The 17,066-nt window shown below is 48.7% G+C and overlaps 1 protein-coding gene across 12 annotated transcripts in view; it reads right to left on the bottom strand.

The window, feature by feature from the left end:
• The window catches only part of MYLK (myosin light chain kinase), a 274,054-nt gene that overhangs the window by 8,707 nt on the left and 248,281 nt on the right, over window positions 1–17,066 (bottom strand). For all 12 annotated transcript variants that reach the window (XM_015446344.3, XM_074033282.1, XM_065539127.1 and 9 more), the window contains 2 exons: window positions 8,540–8,692; window positions 5,807–5,930 (listed from right to left, as the gene is read on the bottom strand). In XM_015446344.3, coding sequence (XP_015301830.2) covers window positions 5,807–5,930; window positions 8,540–8,692 — 277 coding nt within the window. The remainder of the gene's footprint in view (window positions 1–5,806; window positions 5,931–8,539; window positions 8,693–17,066) is intronic.

The raw sequence follows: 17,066 nt of genomic DNA, 5'->3' as shown, positions 1-17,066 counted from the left end.
CCGAAAAGAAGCATCGAAGAAATAAAAGGCAACGGCACTTTGCTTTTCGGTGACTAGACTTGGGAGAGGAAAGAATTTCTGCTGAAAAGGATCAGAACTTGAGATGTAATTTATTTACATTGTGAAAATTCTACCAAGCATAAGATCCCTAATAATGTACAATTGTGTCTTATTGTTTTTTTATCTTTCAATAAGTTTTTCACCTTTTTTCTAAGGTTAACAGGAATGACTAAGAAAACTAAAGCACAACCAAGTCTTTCCACCCCTGCACCCAAAGCATCTTTTTTAGGCATCTAAAAGCTGTGCATCCAGACAACAGATGTCACCACAGACTGGCTACTTGTCCCCCCTGAGAGAGGAAGGAAACAGCCTCTTCATAGGCAAATGGCTTGTACTCATTGCACCTCAAATTCTGCCTGCAAAGTCATTTTCCTCCTGAATTCACTTCACATGCTTAAGTACTTCAGTAAAACCTCACCATTTAGGACTACTTGGAAAGCCAGTAAGCTTCAGTAAAAAGTGATCATTTTGAAAATAAATAACTTCTGGGTGCTAAGGAAACATACAGAAAATTGTGTGCGTGTGTGTATGGTGAAAGAGGAGACTTACTGCGGTGGGCAGGATGACCTTACTGTCATGCCTCCTGCCGTCCTTGCTGCAGATTGCTTTCATGCACTTTGGACAGACATTCTACCTCGCTCTGTCCCCTAGCCATCCCTTCTCGCACACATCACACTGTGTGGTGTGGGTATGTTTCTGGCCTCTGCCGCCACAGTGAGGCTGGGTCACTGAACAGAATCCAGGGAGCCGCAGGTGGAGGTGATGAGGAGGGGAAGACGGTGAGAGATGAAAATTGAACAATTTAACTGTGAGCAGAACCACGGTGTGGCCCTGCAGAGAATGCCTCTGCAGGCTCAGGCCACGTGGCAACCTTTCCTGCTCTTCTGGCAGATGTTACTGGTTCAGCCTGTTTGTTGTGGTAGCCGGAGTGTAGAGAGATCCAGCTCTTCCCATGGGATGTTATCATGCCTTCAGGAACAGGTAAGAGGTGGTACAAGCCATGGCAGCCCTCCCTGTGTAGTCAATGTCAGACCAGCCTGCTTCCTAATCAACCTGATTCTCACACTCTGCCCTTCTCTGCTCTCCATTCCCTTTATCCAACACAGATTGGTTTGTCATGGGCTAGGAGCCTCTAAACCCAGAGGGTTTGTTCTCAACAAGGGATAGGTTAGTTCTCTAACCCTAATTGCTGGGAGACCTTGTGCAAGTCAGTTCCCTTCTCTGGGCCTCAGGAGCCTGGGAGCAGAAGATTCTAATCTCCCTGCAGTTCCAGACCTCTACAGAAAGACGCTGGTTTATATCCATAAATCTGTAGCAAGGAACACCCGCCTTGAACCCATGAGCTCCCCATTTCCAGACATCAGGATTGAGACTGATCAGGACTGTCTTCACCTGTGTGGTGTGGAGAGATGATGCCTTTTCTCTTCCAGGTTTTATTTCATAACAAAGTGACTAATATGAACCTATTAGAACGAGGAAACAAAAGTTATAGTATTTCAGAGGAACTAGTAAAACAAATAAATAGGTCTCACATCTGGAGAACTTTTCTAAAAGATGGAGATATCCAGCATATAATTTCTAAAACATCAAAAATATCTGGAAATTGATTTGTGAAAAAAATTGCTGAGGAAGTTATTTGTCAGAACTAGAAATGAATATATGGGTATGTTCTAGTCTTCCACTTTTATGCCTTTGAGCTGACAACTGGTTATTGCTTTACTATCCAAGGACCTTAGGAAATTTTTGGAACATCAAGATAGCCAAGTTTTAATTTTGTAATTTCTGCCTTCATTTTGAGAAAGTCTTTTTCTCATTTGAGGGCAATTGCCCAGGCTGAATTCCTGTGTCACTGGTGGGCAGTATCTGCACCAGCCTCCTTCATGCAGCACAAGTTCCCTGCCACTTGGAGAGCTTGTGGGGCCAGCCATCTTGGCTTGCCGAGGCAGGCTTGTGGAGTTTCCCGGGATTAGGGTCTTTTGATGCCAATACCAAGACATTCCCTGGCAAATATATGGCAAGCTGGTTACCCGCACACCAGTCAGTCATCAAAGTCCCCCATATATATCATTAGCCCCAAGACTACAGTTTCCCCTGAGCAGGGCATATCATCCAAATGGGATGGTCAAGAATACTCCATGCTATGCTGAGTCCAGTGTTTTCTCCCCTAATGCCCTTGGTTCATACTGCTGGGGTCTTTATGGTTCCCGGAAAATAAAGATGGCTACCCACGGGCCTCTGATGTCTAGTCTTTTGCTTCCAGTGTGCATGCAAAAACGCTATTAATCTGCTCAACCTACCTGCCCCCATTGCTGCACCTTTCCAACGTATCTTTGTAAAATTCTTTTAATATAAATTTAAAATATACCTTCTTTCAGAATAACTTCATTCTAAGATGAGTAATACGATTACCCATACGTATACGAGTCATCTATACCCAGCCTAGCTTTGTTTGTAGGGATTTGTTCCCATGACACTTCATTCCTCCTAGGGCTTTTTATGAAAACCACACCAGAATAACAAGAAGGTGCCTTCTCTGGCACAGCTACAGAGAGTTCCGGGCCATCTGAGCCTACCCTTCCCCTCTCCCTCTGCCCCTGCTTGCAGCCCATTCCTTCCCACTCCACCCCACCGCACAGAACCTTGGCTGCTGCAAGAGGGAACCCCCATATTCCAAGGGGAGCTAAGGCCCTGGTGCTTGCAGTTAAAATGCAGAAAACATTTTCCCAAGGGAGCAACGTAACATGAAATGGTTAGAGCTGTTAACAGGGAAGCTACTCTTCAGGGACGCTACTTGTTGAATGGGAATTTTGTGGACAACTTTTGTGGAAAAATCATTTCCAAATGTCGCCATCTATACTAAAATATAAAATTAAGTTTCCTTCTCTGAATTCTACCCTTTTCTTCCCCTGCCCTTCCAGAAAACCCTATGGCTAATAATGCTGTAAACAAGAAGAAAAAGAAATTGATTAAAATATCAGCATAGGCTGCGCACTCAGCACTTCGGGAAGCCAACGCAGGAGGATCGCTTGAGGCCAGGAGTTCAAGACTACTCTAGGCAACATAGTGAGACCCTGTTTCTACCAAAGTTAAAAAAATAAAATAAAATTAGCCAGTGTGGTGGCATATGCCTATAGTCCCAGCTACTCAGGAGGCCGAGACGAGAAGATTGCTTGAGCCCAGGAGGTCGAGACTGCAGTGAGCTATGCTTGTACCACTGCCCTTCAGCCTGGGTGACAGCATGAGACCCTGTTTCTTTAAAAAAAAAAATCAGCACCACTGTGATTCCCTGACTGATTTAACTGAAAAATTCCCTTTGCCTCCTTTCCTATTTCCTCATCTCTTCTCTGCTCCTAGCCCCTGGGTTTAGGCGTCCTCCTGGCTTTGGTTCGTCTGCAGATGTTCCCAGGTGATAAGGCTGCCCCTTAACCTATAGCCTCAGCCAAGTAATATCCACTTAGACTCACTGCTCTGAGGACTGCCCCGCCCTGACATCAGCTTCCCTATCCTTTCCAGAAATATTTCTTTGAGACCTTCTGGCCACAGGATTATTAATACAGCTGACCTTTGATTTTGTAGATCCTCTCCCCTTTTTTAATAAAAGAATATTTGCTACTCAGATCCCAGTGGCACCAAAAGGTAAGCAGCTACAGATGTTTCAACTCACCTTGCACTTGAGGGAGGCCTGGAGACCCACCTAAACCTTCCCATGAGGGGCGTAGCCAGGAACTGACTTCCACGGCGGAGGAGCACAGCTGAGATGTGCTGGGGATGGTGGTCACTTAAACTCCACACTTGTGGCCCCCATTTGCCTTTGCTCCCTCTTTCAACCTCTGAGTGACACTCTACTTTTGAGGCAACTGTGATTTAGTCACCTGGTGTGGCAAATGACCAGTGTTCCAGTTGCCTCCAACACAGTAATTTCCCTTTTCTCTGCCACCCAGTCAGTCTCAATGCCCCTGGGTCCCTTGAGTATCCAGCTAAAAGACTCTGCTCCTGTCAAGCCAAGCCCAGCCAGAATGGGTCCAGCTCCCACCTCTGTGCCTTCTCCTCCACATGTGCAGTCCTCTTCTCTGTTCTGACTCAGGTTCCACACCTGATTCAAACTCTTGAGCCTGGGAGCATTTCTTCATAATCACATCCAACTCTGGTTGTGACCAGGTCGGTTCTATCCACACACACCCGTGGCTATGGAGAGCTATCCGGATAGTTTATGTATCTTGGTGCACATTACATCCTTTCATGTCTAGTTGCTTCAGTTCCCCCATTGTACTACATGGTCGCTGAGTATAGAAACCATGTCCTCTCAATTGCTTGAACCTGGGAGGCAGAGTTTGCAGTGAGCTGAGATCGTGCCACTGCACTCCAGCCTGGGTGACGGAGTGAGACTTTGTCTCAAAAAAAAAAAGAAAGAAAGAAAGAAAGAAGGAAACCATGTCTTCTCCAGCAGCCTAAGAATTGTAATTCTAGGCCAGGAGCAGTGGCTCACGCCTGTAATCCCAGCACTTTGGGAGGCCGAGGTGGGCGGATCACAAAGTCAGGAGATTGAGACCATTCTGGCTAACATGGTGAAACCCTGTCTCCACTAAAAATACAAAAAATTAGCTGGGCGTGGTGCCGGGTGCCTGTAATCCCAGCTACTCAGGAGGCTGAGGAAGGAGAATGGCGTGATCCCGGGAGGCGGAGCTTGCAGTGAGCCGAATTCGCACCACTGCACTCCAGCCTGGGCGATAGAGTGAGATTCCATTTCAAAAAAAAAAAAAAAGAAAGAAAGAATTGTAATTCTAATTGTAGTAATAAAAATGATAAAATAGATGATGATGGTGATAAACATCCTGTGGTTTTGGATAATAATTTTATCCACCCATGCCTTTTATCAGAGGCAGTCTTGGAGTTAAGACTATGTGTTTTGCAGTCAAGCTCTGGGTTTGAATCCTGACCCTTCTGCTTATTAGCTGTGTAACCCTGGATGGCTTTCCTAACCTTTTCTCTGCCTCAATTTTGTCTGTAAAGTGGGGATAATAACAGTACCTGCCTCCTAGGGTTAAAAGATTTAGTGCATAGATAGTGCTTTAAATGGTCCCTGACAGATGGCCTACCTTAATACCTATTAGCAACTGGGATCATTTTTGGACACTTACCATGTACCAGGCATTGTACTACTAAACGCCACATGACGATGATCTCGTGTAATTGTCATAATTATCACAACAAAGCTGTGAAGTTGGTACTATTATCCTCACTTTACACATGAGAAAACAAATCCACAGCAAGGTTACGTCATTTGCTAAGGACACATTAACATACAACCTTCCTAGATGGTGGGACCATGTCTCTCTCATGTGCCATCCTCCTTCATCATAAAGAGATGTGAGACCATCATGCTACCATCCCATTTTCAGGGTTGACAAATGGACCTCAAAGTGATGTTGCTCATCCCAAGCCATGAAGACATGAAATGTCAGTGGCTTAACCTGAGTAAAGGTTAAGGGTCCTCTGGGACAAAGGTGAGCAGGAACAGAGAGACAGCTAAGCTAAGAATCCATCCCATCTCCTCGAGAAAGGGACTCTGCACTCAGGACTAAGCACACCACTGTACCTTAATCAGCTGCCTAAACTGGTCCCAGACTGCTTCAGAAACGAATTTAAACTTTCTTGGTGTGAGGCCAGGGCAAGCTAGGAATGAAAGTGGCTTCAGCAACACAAATATGAGGGGTAATATCCCAGTCCAAAGTGACCCTCTCATTACCTGCCATTTCCTTCTTGCCATGTACTTCTTCATCCGGTCCTTGGAGAGTTTCTTGGCCTCCATGTTCTTGGTATCTTTCATTAGCCATGGATGCTGAAGGCACTGTGTGCAGTCCAGGCGGTTTCTGACAGAGGCAGAGATCAGGAGATTTTTGAGCAGGAGGAGACCTCAGAGACCACTGGTTAGATCAGAAATGGGAGGCCAGCTGTTCCCGGGCACGAGGGCAGAGGCCAGGGCCCCCTGCTCCCGGACCGTCCACCGTTATCAGGATCACTGTGCTCTTCACTTTTCTCCTCACTTGGTCTGGGTCATACTAACCAGAACCAGCATGGGTCAGTGTTATGAAAGCCTAAGCACCAAGGAAGCAACTGGGCTCCATGGCCTGCTCTTGGGGTCAAGGAAGAGTAAGTGCTGCAGGGCAGATGTTTCTGGGATTCTTGGGGTCGAGGAAGAGTAAGAGTAAGTGCTGCAGGGCAGACGTTTCTGGGACTGGCTGGCACCTATTTCAGGGTGGTGTCATTCTGCTGGTCCTATGAGGGCTGGGGCCCACAGAGCCTAATCCTCCTGCCACCCTGTCTGGAGGAGGGGAGAGTTAAACCCTAGGATAAAACCTCCAGCAATCAATGAACTTTCATGTTTTATGTCTTATGGTGTGGTTGAGTATCAGGTTTTTCCTGTTACAACTCAAAGAAGTAGGTCCTGCATATAGCCTATGAATTATGACTTCTTTAGAACTGCACTGAAACTCACTTCATCTTTCTGAAAGCTCTAGAAACACTTTAGATCTAGAAACATTTTAGAGCCATTGCCTTAACTGTAACAGGACTAAGAAAGCCTAAAGAACCAAATGCTAACATATATAGAAAAATGACTGGAAAGAAGTATAGCAAAATGTAGTGATCTTTAGATAAAGGGATTATAGATGATTTACATTTTATTATATTCTTCAAATCCTCTATAATTTGCATGCATTACTTTTATAATAGAAAGCTTTTTTTTTTTTTTTTTTTTTTTTTTTAAAGTGCTGATAGGTGGTGATTTCTGGTTGAAGAGAGGCTGGCTATAAGAGTTTATGGGAATTTAGTGTCTTGATCTGTTTGAATAAGATCAGTTCTTTGTTTAATCCATTTTATGAGCACAGAGGGATCCAGTACAGCCTGTTACTGACTTAATTCAAGGTCAGATGAGAAAATAAGATATATACACACAATACCTTGTTTACCAAATCTTCAGTGAATAAAGCTTGGATGACAAAAGCCATCGTTGTACCAGAGTTACTGAGGAAGTTTTCATCTCCTGAGGCACCTTGGGTGTGGGGGTCCCTCATACTGGAAGGTAATTTAGACTTCCCACAGTATCTTAGTTCTCCTTGGGTCATGCCCATTTCTGATACAGACTGTGACAGCAAAAGGCTAAAAAGACCTCATTGTCAAGGAGTATAGAATGTGGCCTCTGGAGGAGTTTGGCCCTGAATGGCTAAAAAGACCGAGAGTGGGGTGCATCACAGGAAAGCCTGACAGAGCCATCTGAGACACTCCAATATTGCTCCTTCAGCAGCTAACTGCACCCTCCTGCCCTGAACAGCCGTTCTTCCTCAGGGGAGCCATCGGCAGCCTTGCAAGGCTGCAAAGTCACCTGGGAGTGCAGAGCTTCCTGCCTGCCCTGGAGTCAGGCCCCTCCCCTTCTCTCTAGCATGCCACCCATGTCAATACCACCCTTCTTGGCAAGGCTACAACTACTCTCTGGGATTGCCAAGTATAGCTCTAAGCTCCTCTGCACCCCTACAGTCAGACTCTGCCTCATCTACTCACCTATTTGCAGAGTGGGTGAGCTGCCCAAAAGGCCAGCTGTTCTCACCTGAGTCCTACTGCTCCCTTTCCCTGGGCAGCCTTCCCTACACATGGAGAGCCCAGGACAGTTCCTTCCAGGAGATTCTGTCTAGGCACACCCACTGCCCACCTTCAGTCAACCTCCCACTCTGGTCTCCCCTACAACTCCAAGCTCTAATCTTGCATTGAAACCTGGAGGGCCTGAGTCCCTGACCTTTCCCCACAGCCCATGCACACTGGCCTCCCACTGTTCACTTCCCTATGTTCACAGCTGCAGCAGGCACAGGTGGGGAACCTTAACAGAGGCAGAGCTGGGAGAGGGCTAAGCCCAGTGGTCTGGGATCACAGCCTCCCTTTGGCCAGATGTTAGAAGGTACCTGGCTGTATTCAAGCATGCAGTTATTAAATAACTGAGATATAAAAAAACACTAAGCCAGAATAATAATAATCTGGGGATATGATTGGGACCCACAGAGAAGTTCTAAGATGCCGCTGTCCTCTGCTCTTGCTTGTTGAGAGGGTCCTTCCCCTGCAGCCCCTGAAGAGGGCTGTGGCTGGCCACAACTGTACCCAGAAAATAAGAAGGGCAGTCATTATTCACACAGAACAGCTGCCCCTCGCTCTGCAACGTGGTCAAGTGTCGCTTTTCAGGTCAGGTGTCTGAGCTTCTGAAGGTGAATTCCATGTCTAGCTCCAGAGGGCAGGGCCTAGGAAGTTGCCTCCCCGACCCACATGCACTCAGGTCTCTTATCACGCCCACCCTCCCTTCCTCAGGGAATGCTAGGAACGACTCAAGGCGGGGTGGCAAGGAGGGTGCCCCAACAGGCAAAGGAATCCCCCCCCCTTTGCTTCCCAACACAGGGCAGGGAGTGGGGAAGCAAAGACTGAAATCCCAACTCATTACTTCATATCTTTCTTCAGCAGATTGCTGATGAAATCCTTGGCATCGTCGGAGATCTCATCGAATGCCTCGTCGTCGAAATCCCAGGTGGCTGAGGTAACGTTGGCCAAGGTTTCATTATCGTTGTCTCCCATGAAGGGGGAAAGGCCACTGACTCTGCAGAGACAAGAGCAGGACAGCAGGTGTGGCTAGGAAAGGGCGTGCTAACTGAGGTCAAAGGTGAGGGTTGGCCAGCCTCCCCACCCCCAAACTCTTCTTGGCAAGGGCCAAGGCTCTGTGGGCCTTGCACCTGCCTTCCTTTCACTTGTGGAAAGAAAAGAGGGTGTGGTTCACAGCCCTGTCTTTTCTTGGTCACCTGCCTCTTGACACCACCTACCTGTGAAGCTGAGGTGCAGTGGGTTTGCTTTAGATTACGGGCTTCTGCAGGGTACACGGCAGGGCTGATAAGTCCCTCTGTCCTGGTCTTCTATTCTTCCCCAAAGCCCAGGCTACAGCCTTCTCCAAGCCGCTTCCTCCTGTGCTCCTGCCCCCTCTCCGTGGACCCGGCACATGGTAGTGATCACCACGGCACCCTTCTGTCCCCTCCCTCCCAGCTCTTTCCACTCTCCACACACCTTCAGCTCCAAGAAGAGGGCCCGGCACATAGGAGAGGCTCAGCAAGTGAAGTGTGTGCCCGACAGATAGATGGACTTTGAATCGGCAATGTAGGTTCAGGGAACCTGAGGCATTCATGCCAAACTAGAAAACTTCCCTATGAGGTTCTGTGGCAGAGGACAGAGTGCAGCCTCTCTGCTTGCTGGATGACCTTGGACAATTCCCTGATCTGTGTCAGTTTTCTCCTCTAAAATGGAGAAGCTGCCATTTAACTATAGGGTGGTCACTTCTTCATTCTCAGCAGCATCGTGATGGCAGCAGACACTTACTAAACTTTTTCTATGTGCCAGGCACTGGGTCAAGTGCCTAAAATAAGTGAACTCACTTAATCTTAACACTGCCCTATGATGCAGGTAATTCTTATAACTTTGTTTTACAGATGAGGGAATTGAGGCACAGCCCAGGCTCAAGTAACCTGCCCAAAGATTCGCAGCCAGTGAGACTGGAACCCAGGTATCTGCCTCTAGAGCCTGTCCTCTTAAATGCTATACTATCCTAACATTTCTGTGAAGATGAAGTAAACTGCAGTGTTCAGCACTGGCACCAGGCCTGGTCCACAGTAAGGAGACAGTCCATGCCCGGAGACCTCATGCAGTTCTGCTGGGTTCCCTCCACTCCCTCACCAAGCTGTGAGTGCAGGAATGACTCTGTGACCAGCAGCTGAAGCCAAATAAACTTTATAAGGTAAGGAATTTCAAAACAAAATAGATCAGATTTGCGGCGTATTGACCTTACCTCTCACCTCTGTGCACCTCACCTTCATAGCAACAACCCACCCCACTGTTCACGCGGGCCTCGTGAGCCAGCCTCATGGGTGTTTGACCTGCACAGTTGCCCAGAGTCCCACCCTTAGACAGGCCCTGTGCTTGGTTTAATGCTCTGCTGCTGTCATCTCAAGATTCTCAATAAGGTTTGAACAAGTGGCCCCACCTTTTATGTTGCAAATTATGTAGCTGTTCCTGCCCTGACCTCAGCTGAGCCCCATGAGATGGGTCTGGGGGCCAGGTGTGGTGGCTCACGCCTGTAACCCCAGCACTTTAGGAGGCTGAGATGGATGGATCACCTGAAGTCAGGAGTTCGAGGCTAGCCTGGCCAACACAGTGAAGCCCTGTCTCTACTAAAAATACAAAAATTAGCTGGGCGTGGTGGCGAGCACCTGTAATCCCAGCTACTCGGGAGGCTGAGGCAGGAGAATCGCTTGAACTCTGGAGGTGGAGGTTGCAGTGAGCCAAGATTGTGCCATTGCACTCCAGCCTGGGCAACAAGCAAAACTCAATCTCAAAAAAAAAGAGAGAGAGAGAGATGGGTCTGGGGCCCTCCAGCCATCAACCTGTCAAGTTAGGGCTTTACCAATGTCTCTTCTCCCAAATGCTTATGAATCCATCATCATAAGCCAAGCACTGACAGCTTCAGGAGTAAGGCTTTGGTTGAGTTTGACAGAACAAAACCCACTTGAAATACTGGGAGAAAAAGCTTGCCATGGGAGGAACCCTCTAGTGAAACCTTTTGTAAAGAGAAGAAAGCTTTTACAATGTGAATTGTCTCATCCTAATCAATATATTTGTGTTTCTGAAAAATAGGTTTTTGTGGATGGGATATTTTTAAAGCAAGACCCTGATTTATGTTTTAAGAAGGCAAAGAGAATCATTCTTGGTCATGTCCCCATGAGGGAAGGGTGGGCATTTACCTGTCCCAGAGTCTGCACTGTTATCTGCTGCTCTTTTCCCCTCTCTGGGCCTCAGTTTCTCCTTTTATACATCAAGAGGACTAGGCTAGATTTCCTAGGGGCCTCCCAGCTCTCCGTCTCTGTGACCCTGACCCCCATGTGGCCCATGCAAGCCCCTTCAGGAAGCAGCCTGTCTCTTGCCTGTCAGCCACCTGCTGCTTCTTTACATTTTCCACTGGAAACAGAGAGCGGGGAAGTCCGGCAGTACTCCAAAAGATGGCAGGAAAAGCAAACAACCCTGCTGTGGAATGCAGAAAGTTCCCCTTCTGCAAACCTCCTTTCCTTATTAGGAACTATAATCCTGCAAAGATAGGTCTTAATCTCTGCAACTCTGGGCACAGTCAGGGAGAGCCGCCTCGCCTCTGGCCTCTGGCGCTCTTCCTTCTTGGCAGCCTATTCATCTGAAATACTCTCCTCGCCCTGCCTGGCTCCTCGCCTGCCCAAGTTTCCCCAGCATTCTCCCTATTAAAGAGCACGTGTCTAGAATAAAAAATGGAATACATACACAGCATGTTGACAAAGAGGGTGTTCGAGTTTTCAGTAATGCTGTTGCTAGGTGGTGGGGTTTTAGAGGATTTTAAAAAACCTTTTTTGGGGAAGTTTTTCTTTATTGCTAACATTTGCATAAGGGATCATGTCTTTTAATTTTTTTTTTTTTTGAGATAGGATCTTGCTCTGTTGCCCAAGTTGGAGTGCAGTAGCCATCTCAGCTCACTGCAACCTCTGCCTCCTGGGCTCACGTGATCCTTCCACCTCAGTCTCCTGAGTAGCTGGAACTGCAGGTGTGTGCCAACACACCTGGCTAATTTTTTGTATTTTGGTAGAGATGGGGTTTCACCATGTTGCCCAGGCTAGTCTCAAATTCCTGAGCTTAAGCAATCCTCCTACCTCCACCTCCCAAAGTGCTGGAATTACAGGCATGAGCCACTGTGCCCAGCCTTGTCTTTTTATTTAGAAAATAGTCATTATTCTTATTTTTTATTTTTTGGAGACAGGGTCTCACTCTGTTACCCAGGCTGGAATACAGTGGCATGATCATGGCTCACTGCAGGCTCAACCTCCCCAGGCTCAGGTGACCCTCCCACCTAAGCCACCTGAGTAGCAGGGACCACAGGTGCACGCCACCATGCCCAGCTACCTTATGTATTTCTTGCAGAGATGGGGTTTTGCCATGTTGCCCAGGCTGGTCTCAAACTCCTGGGCGCAGGCCATCCACTCACCTTGGCCTCCCAAATTGCTGGGAGTACAGGCATGAGCCACTGCACCCAGCTAGAAAACAGTCATTATTTGTTAAAAAAAATCAACCAGTCAACAAATAATGTTAGTATTAAAACACCTCTTTATCTCCCTGGTCTCCTCTAGTTTTTAACTAAGAGATTGATCTGTTTTTCACAAAACTGTAATCAGTCTGGGCAAGTCCTTGGATGCTTTACTTTTTCTTCACTGGATGTATCAAGTACAGACAGACTCTACACATTGATTTTTAATGGTCAAATACTAGTCTTTGGTCATGAATGCAGGGCATTCTAATTTCTTAATTCTCAGCTCATTGCAAAAGAAATTCCCCCAGGGAATCTGATGTAGAGGCCTGTTTGGCTCTGGGGACAGAAGGTTAGGAGAGCAGAGGGTGCAGAAATGCCTCTTGGACTACAATTTCTCTCTCTCTCTCTCTCTCTCTCTCTCTCTCTCTCTCTCTGTGTGTGTCTGTGTGTGTGTGTGTGTGTGTGTGTTTTAAGAAATGGGGGTCTTGGCCAGGCGCGGTGGCTCAAGCCTGTAATCCCAGCACTTTGGGAGGCCGAGACAGGTGGATCACGAGGTCAGGAGATCGAGACCATCCTGGCTAACACGGGGAAACCCCATCTCTACTGAAAAATACAAAAAACTAGCCGGGCGAGGTGGCGGGCGCCTGTAGTCCCAGCTACTCGGGAGGCTGAGGCAGGAGAATGGCATAAACCCGGGAGGCGGAGCTTGCAGTGAGCTGAGATCCGGCCACTGCACCCTAGCCTGGGCGGCAGAGCGGGACTCCGTCTCAAAAAAAAAAGAAAAAAAAAAAAAAAAGAAATGGGGGTCTTGCTATATCAGCCAGGCTGGTCTTGAACTCCTGACCTCAAGTGATCCTCCCATGATAGCCTCCTGAGTAGTTGGGACCACAGGTGCGCACTACTGCACCTGGCTTCTGTGTTGTGTTTTAAGCAGCAGACAGATGCCCCGACTGTATCAGTGGCTAGCTAAGGGGACCACACATCTGCTGATGGAACTACTGACTGCTGGGAAGGGGTTAGTCTTTTATCCATATTAGCCATCTGATACTCTGGTGGGAGAGCTGAGAGGGCTGAGTAGGTCCACAGGAAGAGCTGTGCATCATTTTGTGGACTGGCCGAGGAAGCAGTGACGTGGGGTTTAGTTCTGTTAGTAAAAGTTGAAGGTGGTGGTGGGGCTTGAGGAGGGAGCAGGGATCCTAGGGCTGGAATCAAAGCACATTTCCAGGTTCAGCAGCAGAGAGGGCAGTGGCAGCCCCGGGTGGGGAAGGCAGAGGTTACTGGATCTGGCTGAGGAGCCCTGCAGCCAGACCCTGGTTTGAGGAGGCCCTGATGCCCCGGTACTGTGACCCCTCCTCAGCTGACTGGGCAGCTGTCACCAGAAAAGCTGACCTGCTTCCCTGCCACACACACCTCTCCCCACTCCTGGCATCTCCCGACCACACACCAGGGTGGGGAGGGACAGCTGACAGCTGTCTGCACCATGGTGGGTGTTGGACAAACAAATAAGCATGAATGGGAAGGCAGTGCTGCTGGGCCTGGTCAGGAAGAGGCAGGAGGAGGAAGCAGAGCAGCCATTGCTGGTTCACTCTGGCTTGAGGGAGGCTGGAGAAGGCATTGTGAAGTAGGGTGAGGGACGGGCATGGAGAAGAGCTGTTGTGGCCTCCCCACAGGCAGCAAGGAAGTACCAAGTCCAGGAAGTAGGGGAGGGAGACAGCAGCGGGAGGAGTGCTGTTAAACGGAGGCAGGCTTAGGATTTCTTCCATACGGAAGTGTGGCCTCCAGCTCTCTGGTACTGTCACTTCCTGCCAGAAACCACATGGCTATTGCTAACTTCAGAAGGTCTCTAAGTACTCACACAACCTACTGTCTCCCTTCAGGATCTGGGGTGAGAGTGTGGGGGCTCCACGACCCCATCTGCTCCTTCCCTATAGGGCCAGGAACTGCCCTGATGGCTGGGCTGGGTGTGAGAGAGTAAAGTCACATCGTCCTATGGTGACCCGGTCTGTTGCCTTCCCTTCCAACTCCCTGGCCTCTCCATCTCTCACTGGCCTCAGAAAGGAGAACAGGAGGGGCTCTCTGGTTCAAAGGTGGAAGTTGCCCAGACAGGGACTGCCCGACAGATGACTAGGCTCCAAAGAGAGGGACAGAGTGGGGCAGAAGATGCCATGAGGGCCACCAGAGAGCCTCTTTTGGGTGCTCCCAGCAGTGGTTCCAGAGTTCTGCATCGCAGGAGCTTAAAAGATACCACCTCCTTGGCGCGAACGTTTTTTTCCAGCACGAGTCTCTGCTGAGAGCCCTGGCTTGGGAGGGGAACTCCCTGACTTCCATCCCCGCTGAGAGAGTCAGCCTGGAAAAGCCCCAGAGGGCAGTGGCTCACAGTGGGGGTCCAGGAGCCAAGATGTGGCACAGGATTGATCCAGGCTGAGTCTGAGCCACCTGGCCTGGGTCCCTGCCACACACACCCCTCCTCCCTCCTGACACCCCCTGCCCAAGCACCTGCAGCATCAAAACTATCTTCTCCCCATTTCCAAAACTCTGCCCTAGTTCTTGGTCTTTGCTTTAAAAGTAATCTGGTAAACAAGGTAGCATAGTGTCCAAATTACTATGTTCCTCCACCTAAAAGAACTCTCATTTGACAATAGAGTGCCCTTATGACCCAGTTATTCTAGTTCTAGATTATACATCCAACAGAAATGTACAAATATGTTCACTGAAACACATGAACCAGAATGCTTCCAATGGCCAAACTGGAACCCACTCAAAAGCCTATCAAAGCAGAACGGATAAATTAACTGGATTATATTCACACAATGGGATACTACGTAACACTGAGAATAAACAGTCTACAATGACACACAGTACTATGAATGAATCTCACAAACGATGTCAAGCAAGAAAAGCCAGACACTTCTTTCTGTATTATTTCATTGACATTAGCCATGAGGGTAATGGTGACCTCTGGGGGTTGGTAACAGGGAGGGGCACCAGAGGGCTGTGGGGGCCTGGCAGTGCTTGGTTTCTTGATCTGAGTAGAGGTTACACTGGTGAAAACTTAGTGAGCAGTCTAGTCACTGCTCTGTCACAGACCGATTGTCCTGGTTTGCCTGGGACTGTTCCCATGTTAGCATCGAAAGTCCTATATTCTGGCAAACTGAGACGGCTGGTCCCCGGCCCGACTGTGGGAAGTGGGCAGCCACATGGGCTTCCTTGGCCCCTGTCACCTCAACGCCACATGAAGATTGAATCCCTGCCATGACCCACTCTTGGGTTTGTTCTGAGGATCAAACAAGGTCCTATGTGAAAATCTGTAGCTGCAGAAGATCCTGATGCCACAGCAGTGGGAAAACCCACTGAAGAATCAACAGTAAGGCAAGTCTCCATGACGGCTGGAGGGGGACCCGGCGACCAAGCCAGACCACAGGGCAGCTGGGGCTGAACAGAGAGCTGACCAAGGACTGCTTCTCAAGGGTCTGGTGTTTTTCCGGGGGCCAGAGGTTAACACGGCCCAGGCCTGGGGCCACCCTCAAAGGGGCAGGCTGGCCCCGCCCCCTACCCTGCTATTCCTTACTTATCTAGGGAGCCAGGAGTCAAGCTCGGTCCAGCTGCTGTCTTCACTTGTCAGCACCCCTTCTCTAGGAGGGGGCGGAGCAGGGAGACGGGCATGGCAATGCACACCTGGCCCCGGGTTTTTCTGCTGATCTGGGGGAGGCTGTGGTGGTGCAGCTCATTCCAGGCAGGAAAGAGGATAACTGGGCTACAATGCCTGTGGCGCAGGTTCCACTGAGGGGACCGTCCTAACAGGCCACAGTGAGTAAAGCTCCTGAGCATGCGAAAAAGTCACATTGCACAAAAGTCACCCCACTTCTGCTAAAGCTTTTGTAACACTGGCTTCCAAACCTGGCTGTGCATCAGAATCACCCAGAGCCTTTTCTCACATTGGGGTCTGAAAGCCCCAGGGGTCTGAGAAAGTATTCCTAGAGGTCTTCCTCATTTTCTTTGAAAATGTTAAATTTTTCCTCTTGTTCTGACAGTAAAAACATTATTGAATGAAAGCATACACATCTGCATCTTTGGGGACACCATCCCATAACTGCATGTGGCCACACAGGTTCAGGGGCTGCCACACAAGTTCTGAGGCTAATGACTGTCCGCACCCTGGGGCTTCAGGGACTAAAGCAGCCAGAGCCCACCGAGAGAGTGTTCTCAAGCCTTGTTACTCAGAGCGCAGTCATTGAAGCAGCACAGTCGCAGACCCAGAGCCTGTTAGAAATGTAGCATCTCAGGTCACCCAGACCTGAACAAAAACCCTGCAATGTAAGGAGCTGCCTAGGTGAGTCAGGCATGTTAATGTTTGTGAAGCACGCTGGCCTGGATGGCTGACCTCCCCTCTCCTACAGTATTGTTCATTGAAATGGCTTTGGATTTCCCACCTGATTTTTCAATTCTAATTACTGTGTTACTTTCTTTTGTCTGTTCATCCCATTGAAGGCTCGATCATCAATAGTGTTTATTAATTCATCCATATACTGGACTCAGAGATGAGGCTGGTAGTTGGGGTCCCCATGCCATAAGGATGGAGTGTTATGCCCTGAAGACAATAAGGATGCCCAGAGATATGCCCCTGGCCTCCTGCCCTCCTTCTTTGTATACCCACACAAGTGAAGTTTTATTATTTGGTGCCAGCCACATTTCCCATCCTTCTGACCAAAGGCCACAGGCTGGCCAGCCTTGGGGACAGTGAGCTCCCAGAATGGGGATCTCGGCATGTGTAGCTACATGATGCTACAGAATATGCAGGCTACTGACTTCCTGGGAGCCCAGGAGCAGGGTGGGCTGCCAGGGATGGGAGGGGAGCCTGCCACCCTCCTGACTCTGGGGCGGGCTCCCC

This window comes from Macaca fascicularis, chromosome 2, assembly GCF_037993035.2.
Source record: "Macaca fascicularis isolate 582-1 chromosome 2, T2T-MFA8v1.1".
NCBI classification, from domain to species: domain Eukaryota; kingdom Metazoa; phylum Chordata; class Mammalia; order Primates; family Cercopithecidae; genus Macaca; species Macaca fascicularis.
Note: the sequence above shows the minus strand (reverse complement) of the source record. Positions and strands in the feature narration are given on the sequence as shown.